The sequence below is a fragment of the Sceloporus occidentalis genome, unplaced genomic scaffold, assembly GCF_023333645.1.
Source record: "Sceloporus occidentalis isolate IW3139 unplaced genomic scaffold, rSceOcc1.0.p SCAF_6, whole genome shotgun sequence".
NCBI lineage: Eukaryota > Metazoa > Chordata > Lepidosauria > Squamata > Phrynosomatidae > Sceloporus > Sceloporus occidentalis.
The window spans coordinates 77341256-77362536 of NW_028316986.1; the positions used below are offsets into that span (position 1 = coordinate 77341256).

The 21281-nt window shown below is 38.6% G+C and overlaps 1 protein-coding gene across 5 annotated transcripts in view; it reads right to left on the bottom strand.

Annotated features, from left to right (window-relative positions):
- Positions 1-21281, bottom strand: part of ZDHHC14 (zDHHC palmitoyltransferase 14) — a 65285-nt gene that overhangs the window by 17472 nt on the left and 26532 nt on the right. For all 5 annotated transcript variants that reach the window (XM_089530130.1, XM_089530128.1, XM_089530129.1 and 2 more), the window contains 6 exons: positions 16936-17094; positions 16562-16699; positions 15095-15143; positions 9519-9621; positions 6525-6634; positions 3689-3791 (listed from right to left, as the gene is read on the bottom strand). In XM_089530130.1, coding sequence (XP_089386256.1) covers positions 3689-3791; positions 6525-6634; positions 9519-9621; positions 15095-15143; positions 16562-16699; positions 16936-17094 — 662 coding nt within the window. The remainder of the gene's footprint in view (positions 1-3688; positions 3792-6524; positions 6635-9518; positions 9622-15094; positions 15144-16561; positions 16700-16935; positions 17095-21281) is intronic.

Here is a 21281-nt window from a genome sequence, read left to right on the forward strand (position 1 = left end):
AGGATAGGATTCAACAGTAGATGTGTACAACCAGAAGAGCAAAATCCAGAAGAAATAAGTAGGGGCAATGCCCCCTCCTGTGCTCAGTAAAACTGGGTCACTTAAAACTGGGCTGGGAAAATTTGGGGGGGGGGGTAGCACAGGAGGCTAAGGGTGAAAGGGGCATGCTTTTTTTCTAAATCTGTGGGAATCCTGATTGTCATTTTTGTTGATTTAAAGTTTTGGTTTGTCTTTTTTTTTCTTTTTAAACCTCTCCTAAAACATTTAAGGAGTTTAGCCACCCATTACATATTTAATTAACAATTGTATACTTAGAAATCTCGGAAACTCCACAAAATAATCAAAATAATTAAAATATTTAAATTAGTTTCATCAAGTACTAGAGCATTTTCTAATTTGGATTGTAAATTGCACTTTCAAATATCACTCTCTAATATGACAATATCAATATAACTCAAAATCTGTTCTTCACCAACAATTAATACAATATTCTTTGGTATTTAGCTTCTCAATATAGCAACAGCTAAAAAGCTGATTAGCTGGCACAGCAGTTTATCAACGTGTTCTACCTCAGATGAAATGAACTATTTCATAGGCTTGAAACAGACGGGCCCAAAATTGCAGCTTCTGGCCGCTTTGAGGCTGTGGCATGCAGATGACACATGCCCCTGACGCAGCTAAAAACTGCTCTAAGGCTTCCTAAGGCAGCCTGAAAAGGAGTGGTACAAAGCAATTCCTTGCCAGTGGCCTGTTCAGGACTGTGGCAGTGTCTGGCTTTGGGACCGCAGTGTCTGGCCGCTGTGGTCTCAGGCTGATCGGGGGCTGACTGAGCTGGAGTGGCCAGAGGCTGCTCCAAGCCATCCATCTGTCTGACCCCAGAATGAATTTCACTTTCATTAGTATGAATCATATGAGCAAAACAATAAACCTAAAATGTTCTGGGATGTGAAAATTTCTGCCTTACGGATCTCATCCATCCTGCTATCTTCCTTATTGTCTTTGTCTTCGGACCAATGAGCAGAGATAACAGACCTTCTATCCTCCCTTCTACACAACAATGAAACTTTTATAAAATTATTTTAAAATATCCTTGTAGCACAGATTCATTTTCAAAGGATTGTCTCTATTGGAAATGGAAGCACTACTGTAATTCTCCCCTGCCCTATCCAATGATACAAACTCCCTTAAAACCACCCTCTCCACTGTTTAAAAGCTTCAGGGTGGATGGGCAATCCCTCACCTCCCCAGTGATGTAATGTGCCTGGAAGATATCTCCCCTCCTACTGCCATCAGACTTTTGAAAGCCTCTGCTTGCACCAATGGAGTGTGTGTTGAGAACCAGTCCAACCTTCAGACCAAAAAAAAGGAGGGGGTAGGTTTCTTACCCCTGACCCTGGGGGAGGTGCAGTGACTTCGACTTTCCTCTCAAATTTGCCAGTTGGCCAAAATCTTAAGTAGCATTTTGCAATGCTATCAAGTGGTGAAGCGGGCAAACAAATTCAATTTCGGGGCTGTCTGCATGGGACAAAAAAAGCAGCCTACCTTGGCCTTGCATAATTTAGTTCAGATGATGCAGGCCAAATCTTCTGGGACAGGATTAGGCGTGACCCTGCCAGACCAGATTTGGATCCAGAGGATCTGGCCCAATCCTAGAGTAAACAGCCTTTACCCCGAAGTAAAATACCCCTGGTTTTGCTTGAAGTTTCCTAGAAACTGCACAGCAGAACTTGCTGTTTACACCCCACACTCCTTACCTCGCCATGCCATCGCTTTCACTCAGAACGCCTTGGAGTGCGGTGCTTGGCTGCACCTACATGGCCAGGCACCCTGTTTCCATGTCAGATGCAGTGATAGGGGCTGCTGAGAGTGATGACACAGCAAAATAAAGAGTGCACACTGGTCACAAGTCTTGGATCAGTGTAAGGATGCATGTGAACATCCACTTGTGCCCGTGCTAACCCAGGATGAGCACATGCTATCCTGGCCTGTCTGCTCAACCTCTCCCTCAACTATTATTTTTGAGACAACTGGGACTTGGAAGGTGAGATGACAAATCATACAAAGAAGAATAAGAAAGTTTGCCAGAAAGCTAAAGCCAGATAAGAAGTAGAGAAATGTTAAGGTAAGCTGTAGACCAGAAAGAAAAGTGCACTATAACTCAGGAAAAATAACCTCTAGCTGACCACATTAAAGAAACTTTGAGAATAAGTGGGTATATGAGTGGCTTCAACCTCTCCTGAGCATGGTGGTGCATTTCTTCAGTTCATGGAGCTACAAACTTGTGACTTTGCTTCCAGCCACATATACAAAGGGGAATGATATAATTACAGCAGTAGAAAAAATAATGTAAAGAACTAAAATAATTTGACAACTGAAGTCAAAAGTTCAAGTATATGAATTTATTGGCACTCTCTTAGAGATCTTGTATGTAAAAAAGACAACACAGAACATTTGCCTATTTTCCTACAGCTACAGTAACCAAAGGACCCAGAATAAAGGATCAGGAATTAGTGACGTCAACATAAGGCAATTCACCATTTTCAGGCCTCCAAATTTCAGGGAAGTCTTTCATAATTGTTTTGAAAACTAAAGTAAGCAAAAGTAGGCAACACTGGAACCCTGTATCCACCTATAGCTAAGGAAGCCCCACTGGATGCCATGAGAACTACTCTACAGGATTGCTTAGCGAATGCACATTCAAGAAGAATGCTGTGAAAAATCTTCCTAGGTTTGTTAAATGTGTCTGGCATTTAATGTGTAAGAAACTGATGGTGGTAGGAAATATAAAAAATGGTAAATGAAGCAACCCTTAACAAGTGCATTAATGAATCTCAATACTTTTCTAGAAAGTATTATTCTTATAGGGTATGCAGAATATTCAACAAGGTACAAAAAGTCTGCCCTTGCTTGAGTTGAGTGCAAAAAGTCTTGAAATGTTTGGGATTTCCTTCTTTGAAAGACTGGGAAGACTAAGTCCTTCTAAGGCTATGAAGCCAAAAATATAGGAAGGTTGACACTATTTTTGAAGGTACATGTTAGCAATAGTTGTTCCAATAAGGATTTTCTGTTGACAAATTTTTCCTAGACTAATATTAGTTTCTTGGGACATAAAGAAAAATATGTTCCCAAGAAGATACAACATTGATACAATTTTAAAAACATTAGTTAGCTAAAGTTTTCAGTAATCAAATAATGGACATCTTCACATTCACAAGATATTCAAAGTCTTCTCTAGAAATATCTACTCATCATGATGAGTTCTGCAGAAATGTGTCAGGCAGCAACAATTTGGTCAGCAGCCAATAGTCTTTGGGGAACATTTAAAAAGGAAAAAATATGCTCTTGACAATCTAAAGTTTATCTATAATCACCAAATACCCTGGTAAAGCAGGCAACTCCTTTTGACACTAGTTTTTATCTCACAGTTTACAACTGTACTAAGCAACTAGTTTGTTTGTTTGTTGTTTAATTTTTGAGGGGGGGCTCATCAGACAGCCACTGTTTTGCTTTAATGCTTAAGAAAATCTTGATGACTTACTGCATTAATACAGCAACAAGTATGGGATACTTCTCCTATCTGAGAATATCAGTAGTGTTCAGTTAGTTTAGCAGCATAATTAGTTCACAAGATAGCAGAAAAGGGAAACATTCAAAGGGTTCTTGATCAGCATTATGGGATGGTTCCTACCATGTTACTCTGTGACTGTGTGGCCCCATACATTGTAATGCCATTTGAAGGAGTTACTGGCTGCGGCGTATCTGGCTGTATAAATCCTCTTCTGTCAATTAAGCTATAGAGTAATAAAACATTGTGTTACAAACAATTCTGATTACAATTCTGGATCAACATTAAAGGAAAATAACTTTCACCCTGGGAGTATCATACCATACTGCACCCATGAAAATAGTTTTGACAGCTTCACTGAACAATGAAATATGTTTCTATGTTAATGTTTGGTAGCTGTGTTCTTGCATTTCTCCAATAACTGTATATTTGGAGAGAAAGGAAGAAGAAAATTGGCTGCAATCTATGACAATCTGGAATAGCCTGTCTGGACCTTTAGTAACAATGAAGTACAATACTATTATGAAATGAATGATTTCAAAAAACAGAAGCACTCAGCAAAAGATATTAACTATTAATTTCTAGAAATGCTGCCTAATAATGATGTATCAGAAGTGGGGAAAATAAAGTGGAATGTTTATTTTTTTTTAATCTTCAAACAGGTTTTGATTATTTGCATTTTTAAAAGCACTCTAAAATGTGATTAAATGGTTAGTGGTGTAACTAGGGCTGAGCCATAGGACACAAGTCCAGGATCCTGAAACATGGAGGGTTCCTCCAATGACTGTCATGAAAGTGACTGGTGATGGGGACAAGATGACCATGATCCATAGCTAATTTTGCTCATTGCAACAGCCTTTCTTGTTACTTTTAAAAACATTTTGTAATCAAGGATCAGACAGGCAGGCATGTGTTTATTTTTTTATTATTATTATTTTTACTTCCTACAAGAAAATTATACTTATTCCCAAGCAAATGTGTTTATTCTCAAGACGAAAGAAGCTCTATTTTATTCTTTAGTCATTTAAGTGATTTAAGTGAAAAATGTAGATGTATCCATGCTCACCATATTTTTTAAAATCAGGATTGCCTTTTTAATTTTGTATTTTTGCTTTACTTTATAAATAAATGTAGAAATATAGCAATAGTTTCAAACCATGGGATGACTATGAAGTGCAGAAAAGAAGTTTTAGTTATGTGCTCTGTAAATGGAGTAGTACACATGTATATATAAAGAGAGTGTCATAAAATCATTTTGCCCATTGCCACTGCAAGTAGAAGATTTACCAGACAAAAAAAGCACTATATATAGTTCAAGAGGCAGTCAAAATAGATCATTTCTGAAAGTAAATTTCTTGTCAAATGATAGGAAATAATATTTGGAATAATATTCAGAATAATATTTAGAATATCTTAAGTGTACAGTGGATCCTTGATATCCACTAAGGGAGGGGCTGAGGGAAAGTATACACTCCTTGGGAAAAGGGATGCTGCACTTCTCTTGGTGGTGGGTAGGAAACCCACATGGCCACCAGGATGTTTGTAGCATGGAACATCATCACTGACCACAACATCATCCATAATGTCTCCCTTGACTTCCATGGGTGGTGCATGGTCATCTGTTCCAGCAACCAGAGTGTCAAGGTTTGGGACAAATGGCAAGAGAGATACTATGATCACAAAGGTGGTTTTCCCAGGATAAGTCATCCATTGCACTCCAGGTATGCTGACCCCCATGATTTCCCCAAATGTGGGAAACTCTACTGCATAATTTGTGGTTGATACCAAAATCCACAGATACCAAAATCCATGTATGTTTAAGTCCCATTAAATACAATAGCATAGTAAAATGGTGTCCCTTACATAAAATGGGAAAATCAATATTCGCTTTTGGGGATTTATAATTTTTTAAAAATATTTTCAATATGTGTTTAAAATGTTTTCAATATGTAGAGAGATCTTGTAGTACCTTTGAGACTAACTAAAATAAAGAAATTGGCAGCATGATTATTTATTATTATTATTGTTATAGTTTATTTTTATAGCACTGTAAATGTACACAGCGCTGTACATACAAATGATCAAATCAATAAAAATGAAACCTGCCAATGGCATGCAATCTACAAAATACATATAAAACAATAGGTAATAATATAAAATAGAACTGGCTAAAATAAGCAGGCAACAATTAAAAACAACATCAACTATTCAGTCAAAAATCAGAGTATGAGTTGTTGTAGACTTCAGTCTACTTCGTCAGATGCATGAAGAAGTAGACTGAAGTCTAAGAAATCTCATGCTGCCAACTTCATTTCAGTTAGTCTCAAAGGTGCTAAAAGATCTCTCTATATATGGATTCTACAGACTAACACAGCTGAATATTTTCATGTCATGGATATTTGAATCCATGGATAAAGGAACCATGGATACAGAGGGTCAACTGTATTGTTAATAATTTTAAAATGGATTTACAGCTAGAGAGAAGAGACAATTAATTGTGTTGGACCGCAAGAAGATCATAGACTCAGTTTCTTCCCAAAGGCAGTGAAACAGGTGTAAGTGTCAGACAACAGAGCTCTGAATCTTGCCAGCTCTCTTTAGGAGGAAATCCAACCAGTGTGGTTTAGTGGTTGAACACTGGAATATGATTCTGGAGATAAGGGTTCAAATCTCCACATAGTTATGGAAACCCATTGGGTGACCTTGGGCAAGTCAGCCTCTGAACAAACTTCCTCTGAATAAGTCTTCTAAGAAAATCCCTTAGGGTCACTAGAAGTTGAAAATGACATGAAGGCACATAACAACAGAAACAATACATATTACTTCCAGAGAATTCAAAGCTTGCATAATATCCACTAATAAATGTAGTCTTTCTGGTTATATATTCCTAACCCAAAGAAAAGAACAAAAGACAAATAGGAAGAAAAGGAATACAAAACAACTGCATGATACATCTTACCTGGGAGAAAGAGGCCCACAGAGTGCAGAACAACAGTTAGTGAAAATGTTGCCATAGCTGTATGGGTTGAAGTTTTCTTTGCCTCTTTTATTTGACCAAGATCCCTTGATCTAGTAAGAAATAAACATTTTTACATTGTTCTTGCTTGCTGAAACATCTTTCAAAATAACAAATGCTACAACTCTTATCTATCAACCCAATAACAACAGAGGTAAACTAGGTCAAGAAATAATGAGATGGAAGACTAACCTATGTGCTTAATCAGCCCCCCACATCCAAATCAGTCACTTTATCTAATAGTATTCCACCCTCTCCCTGTAACAAGCTATCACACAGAATTTCCAAAGGCAAAGGAAATGTTTGTGCCAATTTCCCCCAGAATATATCCCAGGAATCTATGATGCAATCGTCACAACATTTTGAGTGGATCAAGGTTTCAACTTGTAATTATTTCAAATATTCTTTATGCCACCTTTAAATGAAATTTACAAAAGGAGATGATAATTAAAATGTAAATATAAAAAAGCAAAATAAACTAAAATAAACTAAAATATTTTCATATTTAATTGTTTTGAAATCAGTATCTTATTAAAAATACTGAAGATTTAAACTTAACACATTTATTATGGTATAAATGTATGATAACTACAGCTCACTTTATGCCACAAGATGTTCTATTATTGCAATAATCTGTAAGAGACTAACATTGCCCCCCCCCAGATGTTGTTGTTGTTGTTGCTGTAACAACAAATTAAAAAACATTATCGTTAGAAATCCACAGGTCTATAATTCCCTCACAATGTTTCTCCAGATCCCTGTGGGAACCTGTAAGGAATAGCATCTAAAAAGAGGTTTTATCTTGAAGAGACAGGCTAGCTTATTTATTCATAGCTAGAGCCATCCATGATTGGTGTCCCAATTTTGCCTTTCAAAACTAGAGAACTTCCTAACATCTCTCTTTTCAGTCAATTTATTCACAAGACCATTCACAAGATTATTCACAATCTTGATTATTCACTTGAGGCAGCTGAATGCTTTGGGGGCCCATCTTTCAGCAATGACATACTGCACTTCCTTCCCCATAATACCCTCCACCCTATCTTATCAGTGATGCCACACAACAACTGCAACACCATGTGCTTTGCCATGACTCTGTCAGTATCCACTCACTGCTAAAGTTCTTCTAGTGAGACACACGGGCCCGTTACAGACGGGCGTAAAATACGTCCTGGGGATGTACTAGGGTTAGGGAAAGTGCCTTACGCACGCACCTAACCCTAGTACATCCCCAGGTCGTACAAAATGGCGGCGCCCTATACACAAAGGGGCTGCCATTACGACATCACGAACACGCCGCCTCCACTGGCTAGAATACTCTGGGTTGCCGCCAGAGTATTATGACCCTGAATTACCCAATTACCTGTGCTCTCTTCGCAGCTAAGATGGGCAGTTGCCTTCCCATGTGATCCCTCTTTATTGCACAGCAAGCAGCCCAGCCATGTTACCAATGCTGGGCTCCTTGTTCTGACCACAGAGTGACTTGCGCCTGAAGTGGTAGTGTCGGAAGGCTCGCAAGGAGAGCATGGGAAGGCAGGCACCCATTATTGCTGTGGAAAGAGCCAAAAGCCTGGAACAAAAGGTACATTTTTACACTCAGATTAAGGGATGGAAAGGCTGAATGAGGTGTAGACATTGTGAAGACAATCTATGCCTGATTCAGGGTTCTCACCCTGCATAATTTAAACAGGATATAGTAAGCCCAGTGGGAATTTGGAGTAAATAACACATGTAGACAAGCATGTGTCTACCACATTAGAAAAATATAATAAATAATATAACAAATAAATCAATCAAATAATCAATTGTTCCAATATAAAATAAGCAGTCTATACTAATAAAAAGCAGTAGGGTGGAAGGAATAAATCTGTAGCTGAAAGAATGTACATGGCCAAAAGATCTAGACAAGTCTTCAATAATAGAGGACAAATGTATTTTTACCAATGCATTGGCCAAGAAAAAGTTTCTATATTATTCTTGTTCTTTCCTCAGGAGTAAATTTAATATCAGTATAAAAGCCTCAAGTGAAAGTAAACATATCTTCTCATTTACTACTCACTATTTACTGCTGTTTATTAGCTTAGACTGTGCATATTTTACAGAGGAACAGCTGATTACTTGACCTATTTATTTACTATATTAGTATTTATTATATCTACAGTATTCCTGTCTTTTATTGTGTTTAACAATATTAACTATATAAATACAGTAGGTCCACCATATCTGTGGATTTGCCATCCATGGATTTCCGCATCTGCGGATGGCAAGCCTATGGGGGGGGGGGGGAGGAGGCAGTGGCATGGAAGAGGAGGAAGAGGAGGAGGTAGAGGGAGGAAGAGGGGAAAAGTGGTGGCTGCAGGGCTGGGGCGGTGGCAGGAGAGGAGGAAGACAGGAGGTAGGAAGAGGGGAGAAGTGGCAGCTGCGGGGTGGGGGTGGCGGCAGGAGAGGAGGAAGCGGAGAAGGGAGGAGGAGGAAGGAAGAGGCGGCAACTGCAGGGCAGGGAGAGAGAGAGGAGGAGGAAGAGGCAGTCACGGGGCGGATTTCAGAGTGGGGCTGGAGTGGCAAAGTCCCATTGTCCCAGCCCTGTGGCCTCATCACTATTAAAGACAATGGGACTTAAGCATCCACGGATTTTGGCATCCACTGGGGGGGGGGAGAGAGATTCAGAATGGATCCCCTGTGGATACCGAAGGCCTGCTGTACATACAGTTAATATAGTGCTACTCAAAATGGTAGTCCATGAACGTCTACTATTCTACTAGCCATTGGTTGCTGGTCCCTAGATTGTTTCTAGAAAAGAAAGAAACAATTGTAGCGAATGACACAAAAATGGTGCTGGTCACTGGCACATTGCAGAAAGAAGTGTGCTAGTTCACCACATCAGATAACTTAAGAAGTACTAAGTTAATAGACAAATTATTAAGTTAAAAAGCTTACATCTTCATTTGTTGTTTGATTGGAGCTGATCAAGTAAGTATGAAAACCTGAGAGCCCAACAATGGACCAAACAGAGAAGAAGCACACCACAGCTTCCAGGACAGTGACTGAATGTCAAGGCAAAATTAACTGAGAAGTCAATGCATATAAGGGCTATTAGCAATTATGGTTTAATGAAAGTTTTACATCACAAATACATTGTCTAAGACTATGAGACACTGGGATCAACTAACATGGGATGGCCATCATCATCATCATCATCATCATCATCATCATCATCATCATCATCAAGTCATGCTGACAATCTCCTGGAATACTGTTCTCTGAAATTTTGGACTAAGTAGATCTTGATGTGTTAAATGGAAGTATTTATGTTTTTAATGCAGGTAGTTTTTAATCTGTGTTTTTGCTTTTAGAAACAATAAACAAAAACTATTGCTCATACAGTCAGTGAAGGTTCGTGTGAAGTAGCTGTGTAATTAAGCCACAAAAACAACAAAAGAGCCACACCGTGGGTAGCAAAAAACAGTTCTAGAAGAGCAATAAGAATTCTAGCCACAAACATTAGCAAATCAGTCTCACCAGATTTATAACTGCTTGTCCAACATACTTTTCTACCCAAAATAATTAAAATGAAAACAAAATACCCTTTTCCATCACTACAAACTGAACATAATGATTTTATCTTTCAATTCTTTATGCTTTTATATGAAAGTCAAACAGATGACTGGTGGGAGGAGGTTCTACCATGTTCTCCACTTAGAAGTTTCTGCATGTCTGTGAGCTTTAAGACAAAGCAATAGAAAAGTGGCAACAAATGGACGAGATTTAGAGAGAGTCAGATTAGTAATAAATTCCCTGGTGTGAATTTATAACTCAATTTATTACCAATCTGACTCCCACTACCCACAATGACTTATTTCAGGGGAGATAGGGGAAACTGGTCTATTTATTTCCTTCTTTTCTAGTTCTAGTATTAAAAATTGGATATTTTTCATGCTCCCATCGGTCCACTGGTCCCATTCTAGAGAATGACTGTTGCTTTCCAAATGTTTAAACTGACACTTTTTCTTAGAGTTACAAGAAAGACAACAGCAAACAGAAATAAGTACAGGACTCAGACTGTCTGTTTTGGGGGTCTTCCAGACATTTTTAATTGATTTGGTGTGTCTCACATCTAGAATATGTTGCCTGCTTATGCACTACAGTACACCCACAATGTCACTACTTGTTATTCACTTGGAATGACAGGTGGGACTAATGTTAGAAGCTGACAATACTGATAACCAGGATAATACTTGAGAAACAAACTGACTTAACAATTAAGGAATTCAAATTAATCATGCAAGTCATATAAGAAAGTCATGGGCTACCAACCACTATGGGGGTGGGATGGGGGGGGGTCAGCATATGTTAATATGAATAAATATATAAGGGAAGAAAAACTAAAAACTTAATGCATGCTTTATGTTGACATCTGTGATCTGCTGAACTGTGAAAGGAATTTGGCCAAAAAGCTAAATTTCTGAATGCAGGCCTGGGGTGGTTAGATTCCTCGAGAACACAATTTGTACAACCCTGTTCCTTATGGATCTGAACAAAAAGATAATCTTATTAACCTGGAAGATCCTCAAATTTATGGCTCCCATTACAATCCAAACACACATACACTGTATATAAGTTGACTATAAACTGAAAAATGTATGTCCAAAAACTGAAAAATCCCAGGTCAACTTATATACAGGTCAATATAGTAATACTGCTTAAAAAGGTCTTGAAAGAAGTACCATCCCATGTGTCTGGGCAGTGATTTCTGAAAGAATTGCCAAGGCAGGAGTGAGTGAGTGTATGTGTGAAAAGTTGATTCCTTTCTCAATCCGATGTTAAAACCTTCTCTCCCCCATCCTCATCCTCCTCTGGATCTCTCTCCCTACCAAACACCCCATTTAACTCCACTCCACTCCACTCCCAATCTGATGTTAAAACCTTCTCTCCCCACCAAACACCCCAGTCTAGGTGCTTCTATTCAAGTTGTTCATTTTGATAAACAGTCTGTCAGTCTAGCTCTACATTCTGATCCAAATCTGCTCTTTTATTGAGAAAAGGAGATCCTTTTCTTTTCTGATGCTTCCAGAGTTCCTTTTTAACTGTTATATTTTGATGCCTGAAAGAGAATTCATGGTGACCCAGTTTTTCTTGGCTAAGATACCTTTTTTGCAGCCATTCTGTGCTGATCATTAGGTCCCTAGAAAGCACACTATGATATATTCACTAGAGAGGGAATATTTCTATCCTGGTTGTTCATCTTTGACAATTATTCTCCTCTTTTCCTCCCACTCTCCTCTCACTTGCTGTGCATTACCTCTGTAATCCGTTCCCAGGTCATTACAGCTGTCTTTATCAATGTACTATTGTATGTAGTAAACTAGGGTTGGAGAATAACTTGACTAAAATCTTTACTTGACTGGGTCGTTTAGAATGGACCAAAACTGGAATGGACTAACATCCCTATATGTGGATAGGTCAATGACACTGAACTGCTGAACTCATTTTAACTCTACTGAGTATATTGTGTTACACACACACACACCATATATCCTTGTGTACAAGTTGACCTCATGTATAAGTCGAGGGAAGGTTTCAGGGTCAAAATCATATATTTTGATATGACTCGTGGATAAGTCGAGGGTAAAACCTAGGGGGCTATAAGGAAGTATGGAAAGGGGAAAATACCACTTCCATCTCTCCTTCTCCTTCTCTGGACCTTTCCTGACCACCTAACACCTATTCCCAGGTGCTGGAAGAGAGGTTTTAACATTGGATTGAGAAGGGGAGCAAGTGGTGTTAAATATGGAGTTTCTTACACAGGAAGAAGAGCCTTGCAAATTGGATTGGGTAGGAAGCAAGTGGTGTTAAATGAGGTGTTTCTTCCATGGGAAGAGGAGGCTTGCAAATCAAACTGGGGAGGGAAGCAAGTGGTGTTCAATGTGGTATTTTTCCCATGGGACGAGAAGCCTTGCACATTGGACTGGGAACCTCTCTCTCTCTCTCTCTCACACACACACACACACACACACACAGAGAGAGAGAGAGAGAGAGAGAGAGAGAGAGAGAGAGAGAGAGAGAGAGAGAGGCAGGCACCAAAAGTGGGGCATCAGGCTTGCTTGTTTTAGGACCTTTCTAAGCAGTACTAGTTATTGACCCTGTATCAATAGAAGTATAGTGTCTAGATCAAGGGAAGTCACAGTGCCACTCTATTCTGCTCTGGTCAGGCCCCACCTGGAATACTGTGTCCAGTTCTGGGCACCACAATTCAAAAAGGATGTGGAGAAACTGGAGCATGTCCAAAGGAGGGCAACAAAAATGGTGAAGGGTCTGGAAACCATGCTCTATGAGGAACGACTTAGGGAGCTAGGGATGTTTAGCCTGGAGAAGAGAAGGTTAAGAGGTGATATGATAGCCTTGTTTAAATACTTAAAGGGATGTCATAATGAGGAGGGAGCAAACTTGTTTTCTGCTGCTCCAGAGACTAGGACCCAGAACAATGAATGCAAGCTGCAGGAAAAGAGATTCCAGTTCAACATTAGGAGGAACTTCCTGACAAAAAGGGCTGTTTGACAGTGGAACAAACTCCCTTGGAGTGTGGTGAAGTCTCCCTCCTTGGAGGTCTTTAAGCAGAGGCTGAATGGCCATCTGTCAGATATGCTTTGATTGAAATTTCCTGCATGGCAGGCGGTTGGACTGGATGGCCCTTGTGGTCTCTTCCAACTCTGTGATTCTATGAAACTGGATAGATTCATACTGATTCAGACATGCTTAATAAAGACTAGAAAAGATTCGTAACTACTTCAGATTTTCCATGGAAGGCTGTAGTTATGTGGTGCAACAGAACTAGTAGAAATTGGGGGCCACATCCTGCACTAGAAGAAGTGTTTTGCTGCTCATAGAAGACATGGTTGGATCTAAGACAGTCCTTTTAAACTCCAATCTGAAAAACAAATTCAGGCAGAAGAAAATGGATATGATTTAACACTTCAAACACTGCTACTAAGGAGACAGCAACTGAAATTAGTATTTATTAATGTCTCTTAACAGGACAATGACATATTGCCTCAGAACAAAACTCCAAACTTCAATGATCTAATTATATTCTATCTTATTACTAAACAACAGCTAAGCCATTACGTTATCTAAAACATTATATTTATGGGACTTCTTCTGCAAGACATTTTAATTTTTTATGAAACTGGCCAGTCCTTAAATGCAAATTATGAATAAATAACTAATTGTTTCTGTGGAACAATCCATAAATATGGAATCAATTACATTTTGTTTTCAAAATAATTGAAAGGCTCTTTCACTTTCAGAGAAATGAAAAGTTTAAAATGTAATTAGCAGCATGTGTATTTTTTAAATTGGAGGCTACTGTGTTATTTACAAACACTGAGTGGCCATAAGCTCTTTGAACATAGAGGAGTTTATGCTTTAGCATGTGTTTCCAATGGATACGTAAGCGAATAGTGGTAGAGATTGCACCTAAAAATATTTTGTTTGGTATCTTCACAATTTCCATAGAAGTCAGTAGCACTGAGATGGTAACTGCTTATGTAGGACTATAGCCTTTGTATTTTCAAATGCACTCAATAAACGAAAAGAGCTGTATTTCAAACCAGAATGCTATTCATTAGCTTTCTGCTATATTCAGAGGACTTTAGAGTGGCATACTGCAAATCTATAAACAATATGCAATTTACAATAGGTATCATCTGGGGGAGCAGGAAAACCTATAGTGGCAGCTCCAAACTATTGTGAATGGCAGAAACTATTTCTTATGGGGTTCATTCTAATTTTGTTACTAGGTTTACTCCTTGTTCTACTGAGAATGCTGACACCTGGAAGTACTGTAACAGGTTCTTTCTTGTAATGTTAATCACGCAATGTAAAATAATTTCTCTATAGAAATTTAGGCGCAGTACAGACAAGCGGCTTCATGCTGCCTGTCTTTCCTCCTTGTTGGTGCTGCAGCAGCCGCACTGGAGGGCACTAACAGGCTGCCAAAAAGAAGCCACTCTAAGCGGCTTCTTTTTTGCGGTGTCATAAAGGGGAAAGGACGCCGGCATGACATCACTTCCTGGACTAGGGTTCTGGAGCGTGCAGTTGGTGTGTGCTCCGGAACACTAGAATTGGCACGGACCTGCTGTTCCCTGCTGGTCTGCACCAGGCCTTAATTCTACAAAGAAATTATTTCTCATTTCTAATCTCCCATGACTTTCTTGTTTTAAACTACAGGTCAATTATATTTCTATGAACTGAAAACTACCAGTAGATTCACATTTTAACAGGAAATTTTAACACATGATACTAAATGCAACCTGAACCTTAACAGTAATCTAGCCGCTGAAACATACAAGCTATGCATACATTCTCAGACAGCTGTGATATGAAGTAAAGCAAATTCTCATTCAACTGTATAGTCCAAACAGCTGCCATCAGAAAACAAAGTAAAATTGACAACTGGTTCCTTTAAAACACAGGCAAAATTATGCATGGAAAAAAACATTTCAGAGAAAGGATATCTTGCAGGACTGTCCTTGAGTGCATTTAAGAAACCAGTTTGCTGAGATCCTGTAAAAAGAAACCAAAGGGGGTGAGGGGGGGAGAACAAAAGAAATGGAGAGAGAGTGAGAATACTGTATACATTGTATACATTTACAAATCTCAAGTTTTATTTTCAAACAATTAAAACACAAATTTAGCTACATGTGGGTTTGAAATTTTGCTGATAGCATTGAATGAAAAACAAAAAAGATAAAACCAGTCTACGATGGATATTTTCCTCAGTAAGACCTGACTGAAGGCTGATATTATTAGTTTCCCATACATAAGATTTCTGATTATCCCTCTGTTCCTTTCCATCTTAATATGGGAAAAAAGTTTTTCTTCATAAAATCTGTCCATGGATTTACTTCCTCTCACAAAAAATGTTTCTGTTGGATAAAGATATCCTACAAACATACCACACTATGACCCAAATTCCAAACTGCTTACAGATTTCTCTGGATACAGTCAGGAGACAGTGATGTTAGGAGCCAGCAATGGTTTAAGGCATTTAAAGATGCAGGCTCAGCCTTTAAGGAACTGAAATTCTGAGCCAAATGATCAGTTATGGGACTCTATCCAAGACAATGTTTTGAGAAATACAAAGGATCACAGATGGGATGAGCAGGAGATTCAATCATGCCCATGTAAGCAGAAGCACCTTTTGTCCCCAAAATACAGTCTCTGAGTCTGAGCTCACATATACAACCAATTTTATCTGCAGTCTGTGCTGCCAAAAGCAAAAACTGCTACTGTCCTTACACTAAATGAAGTTCCAGCTGCATTGTACTAGTACTAAAAAGTACAGTTCAAGGACAGAGGAACCCCATGATGGTCAGGCAGCCTGTGAAACTACACAGACACTTAAGTGAATCACATCCTCTTATAAGGGAAGTCATGAGAAAAAAATGGTATCCCTCCTTCCTCTGTATGTAAAACTTTAGTAATGCCTTGAATATACACAGGGAAGCAAGATGCTCCCAGGAGTGGAGAAGCGGAAGTTATTTTTGTAAGGTACTTTCTGTAACCCCTTGAAAACAAATTATAGAAGACTAGGGGATCCTGTGGAACACTGTGGAAGGCAGCACAGATGGTTTGTAAGGATTATGGAACGGCAAAAAAATGCTTCCCCCTTCCTTTTGTGGATATTTTCACTATATTTCAGTCCTTTCTCTTTCTCTATTACTTATTCTTTAGAAATACAGCAAATAAAGTGAAATAAATAAAAAGGTATTTGCATTAAGGTTTGCCAAGGTTATGAATAAAAAAATAAGTTTTATAGCTGGTAATCCTGTAGATGGCCAAACTAGGTACAGTACATAGTTTTGGGACTCAGGGATAAAAAAGGAACACATTCTAACTGTTCAAAAAGATTAAAATTAAATACTGTATAGAATATCAAGTAAATGGCTACATACATAATCCGATTTTACTAGCATACTTACGAAGGATGACATGGGTGATAACAAATGCAAATATAAAGACTGTCAGAAAAGACAGAGATAATATAAACATATAAAAAAATCTGTAGTTTCTTTTTCCCACGCAGTTGCCTACCCAGGGACAATGGTGATCAAATCGTTCTGAAAGAGAAGAAAGGGAAACATAATGCTGCAACCCAACACCAAAGTTTGTCCAGTGCTCCATCACCATCTTCCCATTGTCTATACTGCTATAAAAATCTTCCAACTAAACAGAGGGCAGGGAGGAAAAGGGGCTTATGTAGGCATAAAAAAACTTTTAAAAGGTGCTTTGTCAGAGGCTTTGTTAACTGAGGTATGCAAGACTAGTGCACATTATTTTTTAGTGTTTGACTCACCTACACAGTTATCACAAAGGCTGCAATGTGAGGCACGTGGTGGGCGGAAAATCTTGCAAGTAAAACAGTATTTTAGTTTCACTGTCTGTCCATTGATGAGCACTTCTTTTGTTCTGGGAGGTGGACGGTACCCACCAGAACTAGAGCCATTTGCCATTTCTAAATAGGGAAATAAAGAGAAGTAATAAACATCATTTATTATTATTATGCTGCAATTTTAACTCTTGTTATTTACAAGTGAGAATTTTTTTGAAGAGACTAGTACTATTCTTCAACCACTTTTATAAACATGAGAACAATATGTAAAAACACAAAATAGTATTACTTACTTTCTTGGTAAAAATACATCACATTATCCAAGAAATTCTTCCTGCACACTTGTGTATCACACATACTGTATTCACATTTGCAAAAGTACACATCCCTCTCTCCATGGTACACAACCAACAAAACAAATGGAAAACACAAACATCTGTTCATTGTTAATTTCTTGGAGGAAGGGATGTTGCAATACTTTAAGATGTTTGTCCTAATTTCTAATTCACACTAACTACATATTTGTAACCCTTTATGTGTGTTTTATATTAAGACACATGTTTGTATTTGAATAAAAATATATTTTTTAAAAGACTCCGTTTGGAGAGGTACTCTTGGAGGAAAGGAGGTGTGTCAGCAGTATCTGCTACATTGGTAGGTGTATAACACTTAAATTATGTTGTTATAAATATGTTTTAAGTTTCTGCATACAAACCAAAAACCTCTGTGAAAAAAATAAGTTGCTTTCTACTTTCTTCTTTCTTAAGTGTGATTTATACCATCTAATTTTAAGATAAAAAAGTATAGTTGCTGTATCAACCAAGACATATTTTAGCAAAATAGAATTCAAGGAATGGTTTTTCACCTTTCCCACTCCTAATATTATTAAATAAAGAAAGTTTGTGGAGATTTTCCTGTTTATTCATTTAGCAGCTAAAATGCAATTATAGCAAGGTGATGATGGAATGATGATAATCAACACAGAGAAAATATAATTATGTCCCTCACCTTATATTTATAAAACTTAAGTTGGCAATATACTTGACATCAAGGTGACAAAAAGGTTACTTTTGTTCAATAATGGAAAGCAATACATCCTTTATTTTTGACATACACTTTATGGGTTTTTTTTTTAAAAAACAGTCAATACAGAACTAATTTTGCAAGCCTGTAAAGAATATCTAGCTTTATAACTATATGGCAACATATTACAAAAATCCATGCAATAAATGTAAGAATTTATTAGGTGTCTAGGAAATATTGTTGCAATTAAATTGAGAGAAAAATCAATATAAAACAAAACGATACTACATATAATGTACAGATTAAGTTTTCTCACAATCCTATTGAAATAATTAAACATGTTTTATTGTACTGACCTCAGAAGGACATGGCATTAGCCTTTAGAAATACAATGAATTCTTGATACAAGTCTACAGATTTTAATGCAACTCAAAACCAATATAAATGCAGTTTCGGGCACTCACCAGAAGCTGAAATTGCTGGCCAGGGCAGAAGCTGTTCAGTGCAGCTTGCATGCCCCACTGGGTGTTTTTCTTCCCAGGAGGCCTTGCAGCCTCCAGAGGGATGGGACTTCTTTGGCCAGCCAATGAGGGAGCGAGCCTTCACCTGCACTTCACTGGCTGTAGGCCGCAAGGACCAGAAGGAAGACTGCAGCCAGGCAGTCTTCTTTCTGGTCTGAGGGAGTGGCATATATGCAGTTCCTCTTTGATATCTTCCCACTCACACTCCCTTGCTTTTTTATGTATACTTGTATGTTTTGTCACAACTATGTAGACAGTGCATAGGATTGGGATCCAGGTAAGGTGTCAGAACCCTGCAGAGGGTACAGGCAGGGGGTTCCTTTATGGGACCTGGGGATGTGAGGTGCATTGGAAATGGCCAGCCCAGGCAGGGGCTGGAGGCATTTCCAACATCCCCCACTCAAGTGGAGAGAGAAGTTCTCACCTGGGAGGATTCTAGCTGGACAATTTCCCCCTGCCCCACTTCCATTCACCGGCGGAGGCTGGAGGTTTGGGGTCACTGGGCAGTAAGCAGGCTGGCTGATGCCTGGATCCTATCCCATGCATGTGTCAACTAAATGATACTGTAATTGATAAATAGTTGTGGCTATTTATCTCCAAAAGCATGTGCTGGGTCTTCACTGCGTATTTGCTGGTTCTGGGCTGAGCAACTTTGCAAATGTTAGCATGTAAAAGAAGACCAATTCGAAAAAGCTGTTACAGTTCTTATCCAGTTAAAAATCTTCTACAGTTTCTTGAAAATAGTCAGCCTAATTAAATATGTACATGCAAATATATGAAGCTAATTTAATCAAATGAATCTAATACTCTAATACAGTCAACTAATTCATAGAATTCATAAATGCACCAAATATCTGAAGTAAGCTGTTTTTTCAATGCATGATTGATTTTACAAAATGTTAAGATTTTTATGAAGAGAAACAAAAGTATAACTAAATCCTGGAAAAAGTAATCCAAATTGTAGTTTCAGCACCAAAAATAAGATTACAGATACTGATCTATAATAGAAAAAATATGTAAATATTATTTTAGACAACCGTTTGAACTTCATCAACTCTAGAGTAATTTTTGTCCTCAAATGTCTTTTGTGTTCTTAAAAGTTACTCATTTAGACATTTATGTGACAGACCACATTCTAAAAATACACTTGAGAGCTTTCAAATTTAATGCTGTAATGTATAAATGTAAGCACCCATAGCAAACAAGGGTGTCACAGGATCCCAACGACCAGTTCAGAGTACATAAACTTTCCTGACCTGAACAGTGTCTTTTAACAAATGGAATAACTACTGCATTTATTATGGTCCAATACTACAGTGTCGGCCCACAGAAGCAGTATGCTTTGCAAGCATTGTTAACATGGCCTATTTTGTGATATCTGAGTGTACTCCAGGGAAAATCTGTGACAATCCTCCACTTAATTAGGATTTAAAAAACAAGCACTGCATTTTTTGTGACAAGCTAACATCTAAAGGCTCTTTATACTTCTGCCACTCTGTTTGGTAAGAACAGAAACTTAATCAAATTGCATAATGATTACCTAAATCAACTACTAACATGTCCACATCAATACCATGAATGCAATTAGCTATCCCAAACAGAGCCACTTGGTGCCAAAGCTGAACAACTCATTAAATTGTAAGTCTTTAGTTGAACTGAAGTCCTTAAATCAAAGTAGCAGTATAAATATAATAGTCAAGAAGATAAGACAACATGTACAGGAATATATTTATTCAGTTTTTAACTGTATTTAAATCAGTGCATTTACCCAAGGAATTTGCCAAATATTAGTACAATTGGCCCTCTATGTTTGTGGGGACTGGGGTGAAGCAACTGCGCAAAAGTGGAAAAACAGCTCCCCTCAAAATTAATGCTACAGATTTCTTTCTCGCCAACAGTCCCAGCCACTACTTTCCTTTCCCATCTTGCCATCATGATCCCTTACCCTTATTCTCAAGATTTCCCTAGACAGCCACCTCCTTTCCCCACTCCATCTGCCTCCATCTCCACAATCTCTTGTCTTATTAAAATCGCCAGCCCCTCAATCCAGATCCCAGCTTGCCACCATAACACTTCAGCCTCATTCTCAAGATCTTCCCAGCCACTCATCCCTTCCTTCCACCCTCCTGCTTCCCCTTCTCTCTCACAATCATCTCTCCAGCTAAAATTGTCAGCCCTTCATTCCTGGAGATAATGATGGTCTAGCAACAAGCATCCCCAAAGTGACAGGCTGAACAGAAGGAGGTGAAACAGAAATCCTCCCAACAGGGTAAGATTCCAGAATCTTAGATATATTCTGTCTTGGATTGATGAGTAACTGAAACAACTTCTACGTAGTCAGAGGAAGGTTGCAGGATTACTGATACTTGAAGAGAGGGATCTCTTTGAGAGATGGATCTTGTCACTTCAAGTGCAGCAGGGGCCAACTGAGCAGGAGAATTGGATGGTCCATGCAAAGGAACAACCTTGGCAGCAACATGGGAGATCTGGGAGATAGAGCCCGGAGAATGGTAGCAGTCTTTATCCTTGGTGTGCTTCTTTTTTATCCTTGTGCAGTCAAGCCACTGGGTCCATTTCTACCTCCAGAGATAAGCCAGGATTAGGCGGCTATGGCCACACAACCTAACTGTTGGAGCCATGCAGTCTTCAATAGGATGGGGACCAACTCTGCCCATAAGCACTTGACTGCAAGACGAGCAGAGAAGCCAGAAATCAGGTTTGAGGAATTAGAAAAAGAAGCTGTCTCCGCCAGTTCCATACTGTCAG